General features: G+C 36.3%; 1 protein-coding gene across 2 annotated transcripts in view; it reads left to right on the top strand.

Moving 5' to 3' along the window:
* The window catches only part of ROCK2 (Rho-associated, coiled-coil containing protein kinase 2), a 58,343-nt gene extending 41,878 nt beyond the window's left edge, over positions 1–16,465 (top strand). For both annotated transcript variants that reach the window (XM_010566670.1, XM_010566671.1), the window contains 12 exons: positions 50–153; positions 299–485; positions 841–934; positions 1,044–1,138; positions 1,789–1,968; positions 2,203–2,371; positions 5,479–5,549; positions 6,439–6,527; positions 7,253–7,331; positions 7,548–7,809; positions 8,473–8,686; positions 14,433–16,465. In XM_010566670.1, coding sequence (XP_010564972.1) covers positions 50–153; positions 299–485; positions 841–934; positions 1,044–1,138; positions 1,789–1,968; positions 2,203–2,371; positions 5,479–5,549; positions 6,439–6,527; positions 7,253–7,331; positions 7,548–7,809; positions 8,473–8,686; positions 14,433–14,436 — 1,548 coding nt within the window. In that variant the 3' untranslated portion in view covers positions 14,437–16,465. The remainder of the gene's footprint in view (positions 1–49; positions 154–298; positions 486–840; positions 935–1,043; positions 1,139–1,788; positions 1,969–2,202; positions 2,372–5,478; positions 5,550–6,438; positions 6,528–7,252; positions 7,332–7,547; positions 7,810–8,472; positions 8,687–14,432) is intronic.
* The last annotated feature ends 2,124 nt before the right edge of the window (positions 16,466–18,589 follow it).

The raw sequence follows: 18,589 nt of genomic DNA on the forward strand, positions 1-18,589 counted from the left end.
AGCTAGAATATGCAAGTCATGTCCTTTTCTTTCCAACTTTAAATTCTAGACTCTGTATAAGACGCAAGTTCGAGAACTTAAAGAAGAATGTGAGGAAAAGACCAAACTTTGCAAAGAAATGCAGCAAAAGATACAAGAGTTACAGGATGAGAGGTAGGTTTTACTAGTTGTACTACTAATACGTAAAAGATTAGGATGACTTTTTGTTGTTTTCTTTTTTTTTTTTTTCCCTACCACACCCACCCCACCCAGTAACCTGCCATTTTTAAAGTTAATAATATATATCAATAATTTGCAGAGATTCCTTGGCTGCTCAGCTAGAGATTACGTTGACAAAAGCGGATTCAGAACAACTTGCACGTTCCATTGCTGAAGAACAGTACTCTGATTTGGAAAAAGAGAAGATTATGAAAGAGCTGGAGATTAAAGAGATGATGGCTAGGCATAAACAGGAACTTACTGAGAAAGATGCCACAATAGCCTCTGTGAGTAATACGAATTGTGATTTTGGTAGAGGTTTACATGACCTTGAGTTTTATTTGCAGTTTGAGTTATCCATTGTTATGTAGCATACTTAGAGGTAAGTGATATACAAGTATACCTGACATTTTAAAAATGTTTATTTTCTTTGAATGAAACAGGAAAAAAAAAAAAAAGTTTTACCATGTTTCTTCAATGCATCTCTCTGATCATTCTTTCTTTTGTGCCCCTACCCCTCTTACAGCTGGTCCTCTTATCCTATATTCAGGTTTCATTCTGAAGCATTTCCTTCTGTCCTGTAATGCTTTCGTATGCCAAATGAGTTTTGTTAAGTGGTCACGTGCACTTTTTGTTTTGTAGTTGGAGGAAGCAAATAGGACACTAACTAGTGATGTGGCTAATCTTGCTAATGAGAAGGAGGAACTAAACAATAAACTGAAGGAAGCACAAGAACGTATGTATTCTCTGAACCAAATGCAATTTAATTTGAAACCAGTTTTGTTCTCTAATAGTACTATTTTCTTTTATAATGAGTTTATTTTTTCTTAATTACCTTGCTACAGAAATTTCAAAGCTGAAAGAAGAAGAAGCAAATGTAGGAAATATTAAAGCACAATTTGAGAAACAGTTGTTGAATGAAAGAACATTGAAAACCCAGGTAAGCAAATGTATCTGAATGAAGAGATAGTGTTTGTGAATCAAATAATTTTTAATAGAAAACTTTCCATGGTAAACTATCTATATGTACCATTAATGCTTTATTCTTTTTTGCCCCTAAACCAACTTAAAATGATCTTTTTTTTGCTTCTACTAAGTAGACTTTCAGTGTAGTGAAACTGCATCCTTGTTATTAGGAATTCCTAATCCAGGTGCAGTGCACCAGCAAAAATCTTAATTTCAGTCAAATGAATTCATATTTTACTGTTTTCCATCTTGATTTATATTCCTTTACAAGTTCCATAAAAGAGAATATTTCTGATTTTAATCCAGATTGTTTTTTAGAACAAGTGGCATTTTAATCCAAGGATATATTTTGGGGCTAACTAATGAAAACCGAAGGGAGTATTTAAATGAATAGAAGTGTTCACAGCTAATGCTTGCTTGAAGTGAAAATGACATCATTACCTTCTTTTCAATTTTGAGTAATACATTGAACTAAAGCAACTTTATAGTACTGAATTGCAGAGGTCTTAGTTTACAGTTAGATTAAAAGTGTCTGGTAGTGGATAGGAGAGAAGACTATTTCTTCATGATAAACTGTGTATTTATTGGTGTGGTTTTTGTCATTTTTTTCTTTCCCATGGGAAGGCTGTGAATAAATTGGCTGAGATCATGAATCGGAAGGGTCCAGTCAAACGTGGAGCTGACACTGATGTAAGGCGGAAGGAAAAGGAAAATAAGAAACTGCATATGGAACTGAAGTCTGAAAGAGAAAAGTTAACCCAAATGATGATCAAATATCAGAAGGAAATCAATGAAATGCAGGCAGTAAGACCCTTTTGCAAATATAAACATTGATAGCATTTTTTTCTAATTCTCATTGAATTGATACAGGCTTTAAGGTAGTGTATACAGTCTCTATTCCTGAATTTCCCGTGACCAAAAGAATTATGCAGTGTATATATTGAGATTAGCTGCAAAGTCTGCATAATTTTCTACTTATGTTTTCTCTGAGTAACTGACCATTGTGATAATAGGAAATCTTGTAATTTATCCTTACAGCAAATAGCAGAAGAGAGTCAGATACGGATTGAACTCCAGATGACTCTGGACAGCAAAGACAGTGACATTGAACAGCTTCGTTCACAGCTGCAGTCATTGCACATTGGTCTAGACAACAGTAGCATAGGCAGTGGACCTGGAGACGCTGAGGCAGATGATGGATTCCCTGGTATGTTAATTTTATTAATATTTCTGCATTAATTGGGTTTATATCAGTGTTTTACCATAGAAGCTGAAGTATTAAATTAACGGTCTGATGATTCTGTGGCTTTTCATCTTCGTGTATTTCTACCATCTTATCAATACTTCAATAGTGATCACTGTCCACCTACTAACTAAATTTGTCTGTAATCATACTTCATCTTACATTTATTTAAAGAAATGTCTTTAAAAAATTCTATTGTACTCCATTAAAACTAAGTATTTTTTTCCACTTTACAGTGGTGGTTACTTTGCCATTACTGTGTTAGGTGATGAAATGTAAAACTAATACTCTCTTCTTAGAGATGCTATTTTGACTTCTTTTCTACCTTTTTCCTCCTTTTATGCTTTATGTTTAGTCCATATCACTCAATCCCACACTATGGAATCCATGTCCTTTACCTACCAGCACTCTTCTACCTCTGTCAGTATTGCCACTAAGCCTTCCAGTTCTCGCATGCTTCTCGATTCTGATTCTGACTCAGAGGAAGAACCTTTGTCTTGTTCCCACAGCCCTACAGAAGTTGATAGCACAGGTGACATCCCTGAGACCTTGTTTGGTTTTGTTCTTACTGTGTCTTTTTTTCTGTTTCAAAACTAACGCTATTAATACATTATTAAAACAACAAAAAAATCCAAACAAACAAAAAGCAACAAAAAACAGTAAAAACACTGCAGTGGCAGTAAACATTGCCATCAAAGACATGAAAAAGTTTGCATGAACAAATAACTGGCCTGTTTTCTCTGAATGTTTACAGATGCTTGCTGCCATTTACAAAACCACCATTTTCATGAAATCATTGAATAAATGAGCCTGGTGGCCTTGTTTTCAGGGTAGCCTCTATCCAGTATCTGCAGCTATCTGTATGACCCTAAGATACTGGATGCCAAAGGGTCAAATCTTTGTGTTTAAGTGAAGTGTGAAGACATCTAACTCCTCACCATCTAAATTTACATTATTTGCTCATAGAAATTGAGTCTTCTGAGTATTACATTGTTTTGCCTTAATTTGAATCTTAATATTTGATTCTTGTATGGATGAGGCAAGCAGAATTTATTCATTTTTCCAGACACATAAAGCATATAATGAAATGATATGGCTCTGGTAAAACAGAGCTTTGTGTTATTAATTCTATATTCATTTTATATGACTACACATACACTGTGTTGAACAAAACTTATGTTTAGTGTTAATGTCAGAGGTGGGTTTTTTTTAATTACATTCAAATTTCTGTATTTCACTTGAGGTTTCTTTAAAGCCTGAATAACTTTCCACTGAAGGCGGAACTTGTTTTGGGATATTGACATTACTTCATCAAACTAGAGTAAAGAATAATGCATTTCCTCTATTTTCCTCATTCTCTGGTTTTTGCTGTGAGGCTTCTAATAAAAGAATTGTTAAGTACATACATAATTTTTTTATTGTTAGCTGCTGTTATGTTTTCTGCATAGTTTTGTTTTGTTGTAAAGCAAAAACCATATCTAAGCTAGGACTTTTTGCTGACATAATTAAAACAGATTTGAGGTATGATGGTTGTGTTTTGTTGGTTTCCTTCCTAGTGCTTATAAGCACGTACTGTGGAAATTTTGGAATATTCTGCCCTTTCTCTGATCTGTTAATATAGAATGGACACCAGAAATGAAGAAGTGTAATCAGAAGCTCTCATTTTGTCCAATTTCATGCGATAGTATTAGAGATTACAGAGAAAAATAAGGAAAATATTAATGCATATTTTTTCACACCATTAACAAACTACTCATGCTTCCTGGATGTGGGGAAGGATTTTTTGCATCAGCATTATGCTTGCTACCTTTTGCATCAGGTGTAGTTGAAAGGAAAAATTTAAAGTGGCAGGTACGAGGCAAAATACACGTTATAGAACTACTTCATGTACTTGGTATGTACATAAAAATGTGTCATCAACATCAGTGCTTCTAGAGCAGTAAACTTTGAAGACAGTGCATATCTGAGTAAATAACTTTGCTTCAGGTCTCTCCAGACAAAATGAGAATTCTATGAATACTTGTTATGCTATGTTAATCATGGGCAGGAGCCTGCAAATGCTGTCTGATGAGAAAGGAAATAGCTTTTGCAATTTTGGAGCATGTTTATGCTCATTTCATGGTTTTGTGCTTGTTAATACTTAAGGCTTCAGTATTTATGACTTGGAGGTTCCTCAGCAGCGGTAGAGGTTATCTGCTAGGGTGGGAAGCTCATTAGAAAAATACTGTGATTGAGTAGTTCCTTTTAATAAAACATAGGGGAAATAAATGCTTGTATTAAGTGCAGTTATAAAATAAGGGTCAAAGGTTATGTGATAGTATGTATCACCAAGCACTAGGAGAGTGTGATCCTGGTGAGCTTTTGGTTACTACTGAAAAGTGTATGTCAAACAATAGCTGAGCTGTTAATACTGTTGATAAATCCAATCTGACTAATGTGCTAGTGCAATATACTGCAAGTGTGTGAAAAGGCAGTTGAGTTTAGGTGGGGCCTAAGGATTAGCCAAAAATTACTTATTTTGGAGTAGAAAGCCTAGGAGATATAGGCAGAATTAGAAAAAACCAAAAATTTACAGAGCAAAAAATACAAATTGCAATACTAAACTTCTGAAATTTTACTCAGTGTATAGAGGATATAGGCTATTTGTGGTGGTAGTTTGCCTTTTTTGTCTTGAACTGGATGTTGTGTGGTCTGTACTAATATCTTCAGATGCTGTTTTAAAAGGTAAAGGTTGATAAACATAAGCATTTTAAGTCCTGAAGAAACTACTAAAGGGAATGTGTGTGCTATAATTGCAAGTTTGCTCTTCCCCTTCCTCCTTGTGCCTACTACTTTTTTGTGATTGCATTGTTGGTTATTGGCTGTATTCAGGAATACATGATTTAATTTATTCCTGAACATTTACTGTGATAAACCTTGCAAGACCTTGTAGTTTTAAATAGTTCATGTTCTCATGTTTGCTCTGTTGCTTTATTATTGATCTTTGATAACTATTTAAAAATGCATAGTAGTCTCAAAAATAATGTTTTCTGAATATTTATGTTCTTTAATATATATCTTTTTTTTTTTAGAATCAAGATTGGAAGGCTGGCTATCACTGCCTGTTAGAAATAACACTAAAAAATTTGGATGGGTTAAAAAGGTAAGAAAACCAGATTTATGATCTTGTTTCATGTGTAGTCTGGGGTTTAAACTTACTGCAGGTTTTCAACACTTCAATTTTCTTCGATATGTGTTCTCTCATTACTTAAATGTATAAAATATGTTAGTTGGTATAGCTATGTCTGAGAGGAGCAGGTTAAGACAATTGTAATAGGTTAAGACACTTCTTTGTCCAGACAGAGGTGAGAACAGCAATTCATGATCTTCAAACATACATGACCTTGTACATTCAGCCATAAGCATTCCCAGCAGTATTACGTAGCTGGAATTCAGCAGAGTCTAGAAACAGATGCCCTTGACAAAATTCTTTATTTAGGAGATAAAACTAACAACTACTCATCTGCCTTGTGCAGCCTTCACCCATTTACTGCTTTTTTGTGAAATAGGAGGTCTTCTAGGTAACTAGCTTTTTTATGAAAAATGCTAGCAATGCTGGTAAGTATAACAGTGATCTCTGTGAGTATGATCCCTATTAATTGTGAACTGCACACGTAAAATAGGCATCATAAGATGACAATTATTCTTACTACCAGTCCAAGTGAAAATTAAATCAGTAAAATAGAAATGAAAAGCTTTTATCTTACTTTCTTCCAGACTTTCATTTTTATCTTTTCGTAGGTACTTAAATTTGTTTAAGTTAGTCTGATAACATAAACTGATTTATCAGGTAATCAGAATTTTGTTGTGCAGTGAATTTATTGGCAAATCATGGACTTAGCATACAGTACTACTATTGTCCATTTAGTTACCATTTAATAAAATTGTAGAAAAATATTGCTGTAACATCTGTGGTAATTGCTGTGGCATCTTTGACATCTGTGCTGAGCTGGATTAAAATGTGCGTTTTATGCTTTTCTGTCTCCTAACAGTATGTAATTGTAAGCAGTAAGAAGATCCTGTTCTATGACAGTGAACAAGATAAAGAGCAATCTAATCCCTATATGGTATTAGATATAGAGTAAGTATTATCATGTGAGATTCCTTCTTCTGATTTGTAGGTGAACTTTGGAAAGACTTTGACTTGAGGTCCAGTCTGGGAGCATGTCAAATGGGACGTACTTTTGTAATTTGAACTATGGAGCTGGGACCTTAGGTATCCGTTGTGATGAAGAATTGTGTTTGCTGTAAGCAGTGGTGCAGCAGTAGTGTGGTGCTCAGTCTGATACAGGGAGCTCCATTGAGTTCTGATGTAACTGACCTGCTTCTACTAGCTCGGCTAGACCTACCTCACATACACAAAAACGTTAAGCAGAGAGGCTATAATTTTCAGTGTTTGTACATTTTGACTTAGAACATGTCCTTGCAGGTGGGTTGTATAGTTACTTAATTTATTTTCTTAACCAAAGCAGAATGTGGATATTCAGAGGTTGGAGAGTGGGGAGAGGATTGTGTTAGAAAGTAATTGGCAATCATTAAAGTCACATGATGTTGGTTTTTCAGTGCTGTCATTTTTTTTGCAAATACAGGTGGATACTCGTGGCTTCTTTTTATTTAGGGTTGTTGGAAGTTCATGTGCAGGATTGAAAGATAGGACTTTAATCAAGCGATTAGAAAATTGTACTGCCAAATCTTTAATGGCTCTAAGCCTTAATGTGGTATGTTGTATCCTAACTTAATCTGTCAATTTAAATTTATCATTTTGGTAACATTAATTTTTGTCCTTATTGAAATAATTTCCTACAGCAAACTCTTCCATGTCCGACCAGTCACTCAGACTGATGTGTACAGAGCAGATTCCAAGGAAATTCCAAGGATATTCCAGGTATTCAGCAATAAATTAATGTTTCCAGTGTAACAAACATGGTATTTCACACATTGTCAAAAATATTTTCATAACTTTGTCTAATGAAATACTTACTAAAAAATGCTTGGAAAAAAATAGATTCCAGTGTAATCCTTCAGTCTTTCTACTTAGAAAATTACTCTGAATTTACATTTGTCATCTAGGAGTACCGAGATTACTTTGCTTTGATTCTAGATTCTATATGCTAATGAAGGAGAGAGCAAAAAGGAACAGGAATTTCCTGTGGAGCCCATGGGAGAGAAGTCAAATTGCATTTGTCACAAAGGACATGAGTTTATACCTACTCTTTATCACTTTCCAACCAATTGTGAAGCTTGTATGAAGCCACTGTGGCATATGTTTAAACCTCCTCCTGCTCTAGAATGTCGCCGTTGCCATATCAAATGTCACAAAGATCACATGGATAAAAAAGAAGAGATTATAGCACCTTGCAAAGGTAAATAGCAAGTATATGAATATGCATATAGTCGCTGGAGTCACAAAGCGTTCTAATAGATCAGAGGATTCTAGTAATGGTCTGACACCAACTAAACATAAACAGGTAGGTTTTTCTTTTATTAGTACGTAGCCATCAGCCTTTCTAAGGGTGTCTACATGAGGATCATCTCACTGCTGTGAGTTAGTGGCACGTGGCCAATATACGTACATACCTGTTGTGTCATCAGACTCACGCAGTAAAGCATGGTAGTTTTAAGACTGCTCACACTGTGTGTTGTGCTGCATTGCTGTGCGAAACAATAGTGTTAGTGCGTGTTACAAAATAGATGACATTCAGTGAAGTTTACTCTTTGTGACTTGTTACATAGTTTCTTGGGCTCAGGCACACCTCTTTGTGTTACCCTTCCTTGGTTTGTTTCCCTGTGAGTATGTATCTTCCACAGTACTAAGTTGTTACCCTCTAAATGTAAGGAGGAGGCACTGTCAGCAGGCAGGAAACTTAAAGTCTGGCAAAATCTGGTTCACTTTGGTTTTGATTTCTCTGCTGATTTCTCTTTGTGTTGACTGTGAGAGTGTGGTAATCTGACAACTAATTTTTGATGTGGAGACATGTTTCGAATAATAACAATATTCATTTTTATTTTAAAAATTCTTATTACAGTGTACTATGATATTTCAACGGCAAAGAATCTACTACTGTTAGCTAGTTCTACAGAAGAACAGCAAAAATGGGTGAGCCGACTGGTGAAAAAAATACCCAAGAAGCCTCCAGCACCAGACCCCTTTGCTCGATCTTCTCCCAGAACTTCCATGAAGGTACAGCCAAACCAGTCCATCAGACGACCAAGTCGACAGCTTCCTCCAAACAAGCCAAGGTGACACAAGAGCTGCTATTTAATTTATTGTTTTAAACATTTTGCTACAATTAAGGACGTATATGTTGATAAGGATAATTGACCATAAATATTGTTGACTATTGACATGTGATCTAGCATGTTATCTTCTATAAACCTCAGTTAAGTTATAAGAAGAGCCATGATGTTTGTTCCTTTGTTTAAAGGACCTTGCATTACCTGTTAGTTAACCCTGCTGTACTGATAATGTATCCTATTGCTCTTACATGTAACAGGCAGAACTTGTAGCATCATCTGTAGCCTAATAGTTCCTGTGAACTGGCAGCTAGTAGGGAAAGTATGGTTTAACTAGGCAAAGAGTCAGTGAGATGTGAAGATTTAAAAAAAAGAAAAGAAAAAAGAAAAAGAAAGGTTTAACAATTTTCAAGATGGCCACTACTGTACCTGTTTTGAAGTTGTGGTCCTAATGAACCTTGGAGATAATTAGGTGCCTTCAAAAAGCAGTCTAGAAGGCCTTACACCTAGCAAAAGACTACATGTCTTCTGTTTCTTATTGCTTGGTTTTGAGGCAGGTGTTTGAATTCCTGCCCTGCTCTAAGGTTAGACACCCAATTGCGGATTTGTATGTTAATGTATGTTTCATCTGACCAAATGTGTATGTATCTATGTCTGACTCCATTTACAGTTGATGTTTAGGAAGAGTTGTTTTCAGAATTCATGTCCTCCTACTGTAGAAAAGGAGCATACAGCATGCTTTTGGACATCTACAGTGAAAAGCTAGTTCAGATGAATCTCCCTTTTGTGTCTCTGCCCATGCAGGTTCCACAGCATGGAACACATCAGTGCAGTGGTAGGCACCTGTCTGAGCATTGCGTGTGCTTTTTGAAAGAGAGCAGGAAGATGGGAGGTGGGGGATTGCTCTTTAGTCACGTAGCTGGAGTACTTACCAAAGGGCGGGAGAATGGGTTTCAATTCCTTATTCAGCCTAGAAGGACTCATGCTCATGTCTCATAGTTCCTAAAAGAATAGTCTTATCAAGTTCCTCTGATTTGGGGAAAAAAATGTCCATACCAAAACCAGTAATCTATTCCTAGATAAGTTTTAAGGAGCAAAATCCTGTACTGTATTGTGGAAGTGATAACATTTTGCAGGTAGTGCTTATGTGATTGCACAGTATGGAATTTCTGGTTTTTTTCACTTTGCTTTTTTCATCACCTAGAGTACTAGCTAATACTTGGTCATATCAGTCCCCAGTTGTTGACAGCCTGTGAAAAGTTTGGTCAGTTCAGCAAAGACTTAACATTTTTCCCCAGAGAGATAATTTGTCAGTGGCTAGACAGTATTGCTCTCCTTGTTTCTGTGACCAGACTGCCACCAATATCTCAGCTGGGTGGTTGAAAACTGGGTTGAATGAGTTGCCAGCATTACAGCAGGGAATGCAGTAAGCGTACTTTTGCTGTGATGATGTTGTTATCACAAAAGGACCTTATGCTACGAAGAGTTAGATCTTAAAAAAATACTGGTATTTTAATGTGTGGAAATGCACAGTGAAGTACTCTAAGTAACTTAATTTCACTTCCCTCCTAACTTCCACACAGTCTAATTTTTGGTGATTTACTTTAGATACTTAAAAGAAAGCCAGACCTCATAATTTGGATTTTAAATTATTAGATTTTTTTTTATTGTAACCATGAAGGTTAAAAGCTTTTTAATCACTACTCTTTAGGGATCGATTATCAAAGAGTTTCTTTGTGCAAAACTAACCAAAGTATCAATGATCGGATTGAAGCATGAATCAAGAAAACATTCATGGCAACTTGTGGGACAAGTAGAATGTGTTTCTTCTGCATAGTGTTTACAATCTAATTCAGTAGTGTTATTGTGTTTCTTACTGTTGACATATAATTCTGATTCTTTTTCCGCAGCTATTCTTAGGTGTTCTGAAAATAATTTTTCTCCTTCTAAAACCCTTCTTTCAATCTTCATGACCTTCTTTACAAAATGCTTTCATAACACATTATTTACTCTTACCGTTCTTTTTAGTTGTGGTCCTCGTCCACTGCGAATCAGTCTTGAATGGTTTTTTTTCTGTCTGTGTTTTTTCCTATCTGTATATTTTGTAATGGTGGGAAAAGGAGGACGATGAATATTTCTGCATGTAAACCAGTTTATTTTTGCAATTAAACTTTCCAAGTTAGCTTTGAAAATGTACCTAACAGATGGAAAAGTGTAGTTCTCTGAGGTCATGTCACCTATCACCTTACTAATGCAAGTCTGTCAAACCAGTGGAAATTTGTATGGTTTAAACACTTTTAATTAGAAACCACATACTTATAAATTACTGTAATTGCTATAGCCATTTTGTATCTGACTGGTGCTTCTATGAGGCTTTTGTGCAAAGGCTTGCCGTATGTAATAATTAATTTTCTGTTATGAACTTTATTAAGAACGAAGATGTAGTTGCCAGTTAAATCTGCAGACTGAGTGGCTGGGGACAAGCTGGAGATGAGCCAGCAGTGGGCCCTGGCAGGAAGGCAGGCTCTGGGACTGCACCAGGAGGAGTGCAGCCAGATGATTCAGGGAAGAGCTTATCCCCCTCTGTTCGCTCCTTAGTCTGCAGCAAGATACTGCCTCCGCGTTTGGGCCCCAAATTGAAGCCAGACATTGACAAAACTGGGGAAGGTCTGTCTAGTGGAGGCCACCAGAATGGTCATAGCAGAGGCTTGAGGGACCTGGGCTTGTTCAACCTGCATGAAGGACATCTCCAAGGGAGGGAATCATAGCAGCCTGCTCCTGCCCGTGGGGAGGGTATCGAGGAGACAGAGCCAGGCTCTTCAGTGCTGCATGGTGGGAGGCCAAGAGACAAGGGGCTTGGTTGGACCAAGAGAGATTCCAACTGGATAGAAGGAAAAGCCAATGCAGACAGCCGGGCAGGGAGGCAGACTGGACAGCCTCCATCCCTGGAGGCTTTCAAGACCCGATAGGACAAAGCCTTGAGTAGCCTGGGCTGGCCTTGTAGCTGACCCTGCTTTTTGAGCAGGAGGTTGGGCTAGAGACCTCCTGAGGTCCCTTCCAACCTGCGTGGTCCAATAAATGCTGTCCTTGCTAGGAATTTCACACAGTGGTTGTTTCTCCAAGGTTTTCATGGCTGTTGTTCTTCGTGATGATTTAAGAAAGGGCAAACCAGTTTTTGATACAGACTGTACAATTTCTGTTTATCCATTGAGTTGAATTATGCCAAAAGGATAATTCCAAATTGAAAAAAAATCAACTTTAATATATTTTAATGCCTAATACATTCTTTAAGTGTTTGAAAAATTACTACAGCAGTAGTTCATATAATAAATGAAGATTGAGCCTTTTCAGAGATACATCACATTTCAAAGTGTAAAAACTTTAAAACCTGAAAACCCAAAAAACGCCTGAAACCCATTTTGTTGAGAGCATGTGAATGACTATATTAAACACTGTAGCATGTTTTAGTTAAAACACACTGAAAGCTCTCTTAGAGTAAGGTTTCTATCTCTGCCTCCTATGGTTGGCAGACAATCCTGATGTAAAATCCATTGAGCTCACTGGAGAGATGACTAGACTGAGTTTCCTTTCTTGTAGCTGTAGCAATTAAGAAGTTAGTACTTAAGATATTTGTCTAAGATCCTTCAATAACAACAGAAAGAGATGAATGCTTCTAGACAATGATTCATCCCATCTCAAAAAAAATGTCTAAAATAGATAAAATGACTCATTTGCTGACAACATTTGCCTCACTTGCTTTCTTTGTTCTATGGTGACCGTAGAAGGAGCTCAGGCAGCAATGCCTAGAGAACAGTTGATGTATCCATATCCTCTTTTTTGGCATTGCTTAGCTTTAAATAATGAGCTACAGGATAGTTGAATAGTGTAATCCCACTGTATTTGGGATGTAGTAAAATCCTACTGTATTTGTTTTTAAATTCAGATGATGCTATTTCATTTGATGTTCTGTTCAGCAATCAAAATTACTTGATTTTAGTGGAAAAATTGTTAGCCTTGTGTTATTGTCTGGAAAGGGATACCAGGAGAGCATGAAACTGTACCTCAGTCAACAAGAACAGCAGCAAACCAGACTAATTTTACGAAATGGTACATGTTGGTCTTTTCTACTGAATTTTTTGGGGGAAAAAAATTAATATGGTAAGTGTTCTATAAAATTGAATGATTTGTGAGTTAAATTTCCAATGAATACAATGTTCCTGGTTTACATGAATACTGAGTCTTCATATTCCATGATAGGCGAAGGAAGGAACCCACCTACCTTAACACAGTCTTTTACTTAAAAAGGTTTAGTGATGATGAATGGAAATTTGAAGTCTTTTATAGGAGCATGACACACATTAAACATCAAACCCTCCTGTTGCAGATTACTTGATCTGGCATTTAAGGACTGGGATTGGTCATTTGATGATGTTGATGATATTGATGGTGATGATGATGACGATGTTTTTGATTTCTGAAGAAGTATAAGGGGTAAATCTAAATAGAGAGGAATGGATTTGTTTGCCTTTGAATACAGCATGCTATGTTGGATTTTGTTTCTCAAAGCAGAGAAAACACAAGATCTCATTTTAATATTTTAAACAGTAAAAATGAGATTCTGTTCATGATGTTGATGAATTTTTAGAGGAGTCATTTTCATTAAAATGAAGTTATTGCCTTTGTCAGTGTTTTTATTTTTCTAATTTTAAATCTTTTTTCAAAATTCATGTCTGCCTGCCTGAAAAAAAAACCAGCAGGGTTGTCAGAGTAGGTTGCCCATCTATAGTGCTAATACTGCTAACCTCTGCAGATAATTTTTGAAGGCTAAAAGGGAGATTGTAGCAGTTGGATATTTAGCTGAAATCGAATTGGTATTTACAAATACTTTTCATTTTTAAGCTTTTAACATAAACAAACTGGTCTATGGCTAGCAGACATGAAAACACTGGAGTTCTGCATTTTGCTTTTCTACCTGTGTTATAAAGTGAATTTGACTTGGCTTTCCTTTGCAGTGCTGTGCTTTTTGGGTACCTAACCATGCATTTGAAAACTACATAAACAAATGGGCTTTGCAGCTTCTGTGATACGGTTTCCTTGACTGCTTTAGAAAAGATTTGGCTGTTTTATTGATTTCAGCTGTTTTATTGATCTAATTTGTCCCATGGCTTACTTAAATATGCAATGTGATGAATGTACTGGAAATAGTGATAACTATTTTATAGTTCTCAATGTTTGATCATTTTACATGTTGATGCAATGTTACGTTTACACAGAAGAAAATCCTAAACGTTAAATTCCTAAGAATTATTTTAAATAATAGTACATAAGGTGTGTCTCAGCTTTGTAAAAGAATGGGTGATGACAGCAGCACTAAGGCTGTACCTCAGCTGCATACTCAGTTAACTGAGATACCAGCTCTTGTAGAATTTAACTGGCTTAGTGTTTACAGTAACAAGCATTACGTTAATTAAATATACTGCATCTTTATGTATTAAAAGTTTACAAATTACTAATCTTTAGAAGTGACTATTACATCGTGCATATTGTACTTTACCCTCATCTATTGCAAGGGGGTTTAATTGATTTGGGATCATAATGCGTAAGGATGTGCTATACTTAAGTAACGATGCTGTTGAATGAAGAGGAATGATATTTCTCCCAAATATGCTGATGAGCACATCCTAAATGAAGAATTTGAGGAAGTGTATTTTTGTCAGATTTACACTGACCAAATTTCCTGCTTCTTTTTCAGCTAACTGCTTTCCGTGAACGCAGACACAATTCAAGGTGATAATTTTCTTCCCATTACAGCAAGACTGAAACATATCCCAAAATATATTAAAAAAAAATATATATTTTCCTGAGAGATTGTGCTATATGTATCAGAGGTTTACATTTTTGCTGCAATATAAATTACTAATCTCTGAGGGTTTTCCTGTATTCTCCTGAGTGACTGATCAAATGAGGAATGGTTGGTAAATAGTAAAAGGATATGTTAGGTAAACTTCTAAACTCTGTTCCACAAAAGCTTTCTTGGCAAGACACATACACTACATTTCATGAAAGGATCAAGAGGAATGGAAGAAACTGACTTTTCAGGTTTCGTAAAGATGCCACCAGCATGTCTGCAAGAAGAACAGGAGGAAGATCCACCATAGTGATATAGACTGCATCTGTAAGAAGTGACCATTATACTGTGTATATATATTGTACTGTAATACTGCAAGAGGGTTTTAAAAATCTTTCCACTTTATTTTTTTATGCTTATTAATCAGATACCGTTACTTATTGCAGTTGCAACTATGCACTTGTATAAAGCCATAATGTTGAAGTTTATATCATTCATACACGTGTATCAAAAGCTGCATGTCAGTGTTCAGCAGCTAGTATAAGTTTGAAGTATATACTAGTTTCAGCTACGTCATCATGGGCAGTCCTGTTTTACCTGTCTAATTGCCTTAATTTAATTTTTTTCCAAGTTTTTTGCCCATTCTCTATTTAAGGAAAAAAGAAGGTTTACCAGCTCTTAGGATGCAATTTTGCTTTGTGGCAGAAAAAATAGTGCACTATTTTTACACCTAGTAAGTATATCAATGTCAGCCTATTCTGAATGTATATCGACTGGTTTTAAGGGTGGAGAAGTGTTGGTTACAGAAACAATGTCTGATACCATTGGAATTACTAGACCATTTGCTCGTACATGTAACTGCTCATCCAGCCCTTTTTACAAACCTCAATATTAGTTATTGACTTATATTAACCCTCATTAAGTGCTATGAAACTTCATTTTGCCTTGTTTTTGCGTACTCTCCTAGATGTGTTTTTTATTTCTGGAAAAAAACAATCTGTGACTATTTTTACATTTCACAACACAATATCAGAGGACTGTCACAAACTTTAAGAAAAGTAAAACATACTGTAGATGTATTTTAAAATTTTAAATCTGGTTCTCTAGCACATAGCTATAGGTATAGATAAATATTTCAGTAGTGTGTTTTGAGAACTGATAGCTGGGAAGAAAGGGCCTCAGAGGCACTTAATCTTTTTTTTTTTAAACTTGGGAGTTGTACAAAAAAATATAATTTATGTGGACTCATTCATGATGTGTTCATAATTATCCCAGAAAATGCATGTTTTATACAACTACAGTATGCGATGTTAAACATATTGACAGTAAAAAAATGTAGTCTCCTATTTGGTCTCTTTATATATATAAATATATATATATTTAAAATATATATATATAAAATATTGTGTGGGAGTGCAGTAATTTAAAATATGATCTAACACTTCAATGAAGGAGGACATTTCACTTTAAAATTTTGTTTGTTTGTTTTTGTTTTTTAAAGAGTGTTGAAATGTTTGGAAGGATAGGACCATGATTTATTTAACACTATTATGAAAGGTGGACTTGGAAACACTGAAATACTGAAAATTAATAAATATATTTACATTTTGTAACCTCTACTACAGTTCACCTTAACAGAGCCAGAATGTATTCAGTCTTCTATTTATGCACTCGCAAAGTAAGATGTTGTGAGTTCTTAAGTTCAGAACTAAAACTTTCAGATCATTTCTGTTAGGTATTATAACCCAGTGCACAGCTACAGTGTTTTTTCCCTGCTTGTTTTGATTTACAGAAGTACGGTATATTTTTAGGCAATACAGATTTGCATAGAGTACAACATTAAAAATGTATACAGTAAAACTGTTTCCATTCACTGAATGCATAAATATTTTATATATATATATATAAAAATGTTACATTGTGGGAAGTTCTATCCTTTTCTGAATTGGAGAATATTATATATATATTTTTAAATAAACTATTTGAGTAAGGTAAAATAGTTCCTGAACTTGAGAAGCTGGTAATTAATTGAAATATTTAAATATCTAGGCAACTACTGTGGCAGATATGGGAAAGGCAAGGGTTGCTCAAAAGGAAGCCAAGGAAAGACTGTGTGTGGAGGAAGCGCAGACTCCAAAGGAGCTGTTTTGACAGGCCATCAGGTGCTGGGGCTGGATCTGTTGCACTTTCTCTCCTTGGCTTCCCTCATTCACTGTGAATCCCTGGGGTCCTGTTAAGCCTGACATTTTATGAGATGTACTGTATTACAGTATTTACTAGCCACAGTTTATACACTCTATACTTGTACAATTAGTTGTTAGCTATACATACAGTAGGCTGTATTGAGATGGTATCATAGAATGATATGGGCTGATAGGGAGCACTGGAGGTCCTCTGGTCTGACCTCTACCTCAAAGCAGGGCTAACTTAGCGTAGGTTCCTCAAGGCTTTTGAGTTTTCAGTGCCTGTAGGGATGGAAGTATCATAGCACTCCTCAGTTCTCCTTCAAGCAATTTGTCCCAAAACAAAGGAACAGCGTGGGCTGTGTTGAGCTGTAATGTGGAGATCATTTGGCCAATGGTATGATGTGCACAAACTTGTTTTGTACCCAGGACACAAAAGTCAAAGCTGCTCTTCTGTTCTTCTCGCTTATCCTTCTGCTCAAGACAGAGCTTTCATCTGCTGATCTATGGAATGCAAAGAACTCTTAAACATTAGTTCCTGGAGACTGTTGTTTCCTTATTGTCCAGTGGTAGGTAAGCTTTTAAAATTTTTGAGAAGAGCATATTCCTGAATGAAGGAATATTTGTCTTAAAGTCACTGACATTTAAACACTATTTTTGTAACAGGGCTGTCCCAGCAAACAGGACATTTTTATGGCCTAGATAACTTTATCTATAAAATTTCTCTCACTGCAAGTCCTTTTGTTTCACAAGAGTAAACAAATAGCATAGCTAAACTCCAAATTAACCTTCTGGAAAAATCAGGGGTCAGACTTGGAGCCAGAAGCTTAAGACACTTGTATGGAAGTTGCTCTTTGGTTCCCATCCAAGAGCTCACCAGCACGGAAGCTGGACAGGAAGACCCCATCGGGGTTAACGTGTCAGTTGTCACAAAGACCTTTCTGCAAGGAGATTTCCACTTCTCTCCTAGTTGTGTACTGCAGTTCCCTGCTTCTAGTGGTTCCTGCCAGAGCTCAAACCGTCACAGTGCTGCCAGCAATCCAGCACCAAGTCTGCATACTGAAGGAAATTCTGTGGTTCTTGTGCTTCTTGACATGGTTGATGCTGTAACCAAAACATGACATGGACCATAGAACCACGTAGGACTTGGAGACATGCAAGAGGCTCAAGTATCATGGCAGGCAGTGACAGTGGCCGAATTTAAAACATCACTGAAGTTTCACTGCAAGTGTCTAAATCTCTTACTAATTCTGTTGAAGACACTGAACCTCCCACATTTTTGACAGGCTTTCAGTGGCTCTCTGAAGTCACCAAGGCCAGGAAAGCTGCTGCTAGAAATTATATGCTTTGTCTCTTTAGTTTCTCGGGCAGTGTCACATGATCATTAGAAATTTGAGCATTTGCGTTTATAATCTTACAAGGTATTAGTTTCCTATCTAGTTTTGAGAGAATCATTCTTGGAAGAGGATTTACGTATCTTGGTCTCAAGTGCCTTCACCCATCCTGTGCTTGTGAGGTTGTATTTGGGATGCTGCTGTGAAAAGGGGGAACTTGTATGAAAATACCTGCATTGCTCTTACAAACTCTTACCATCTCTTTATTCTAAGGCAGGAGAACATAACAGTCCATGGTCCAGTTCAGGGAATTGGAGTATTTCAGTCTTCTCTGCATTCCTGGATAGTTTGCCTCGGCATTCTTGTTAAAATAGTGATTAATTTATTTTTTCGCAGAATCATAGAGTATCTCGAGTTGGAAGGGACCCATAAGGATCATCAAGTCCAACTCCCTGCTCCTTGCAGGAGTACCTAAAACTAAACCATATGACTAAGAGCAACATCCAGATGGTCCTTGAACTCCAACAGGCTTGGTGCCCTTTTA

Source organism: Haliaeetus leucocephalus, unplaced genomic scaffold (assembly GCF_000737465.1).
Source record: "Haliaeetus leucocephalus isolate CR32 unplaced genomic scaffold, Haliaeetus_leucocephalus-4.0 Scaffold217, whole genome shotgun sequence".
Lineage (NCBI taxonomy): Eukaryota > Metazoa > Chordata > Aves > Accipitriformes > Accipitridae > Haliaeetus > Haliaeetus leucocephalus.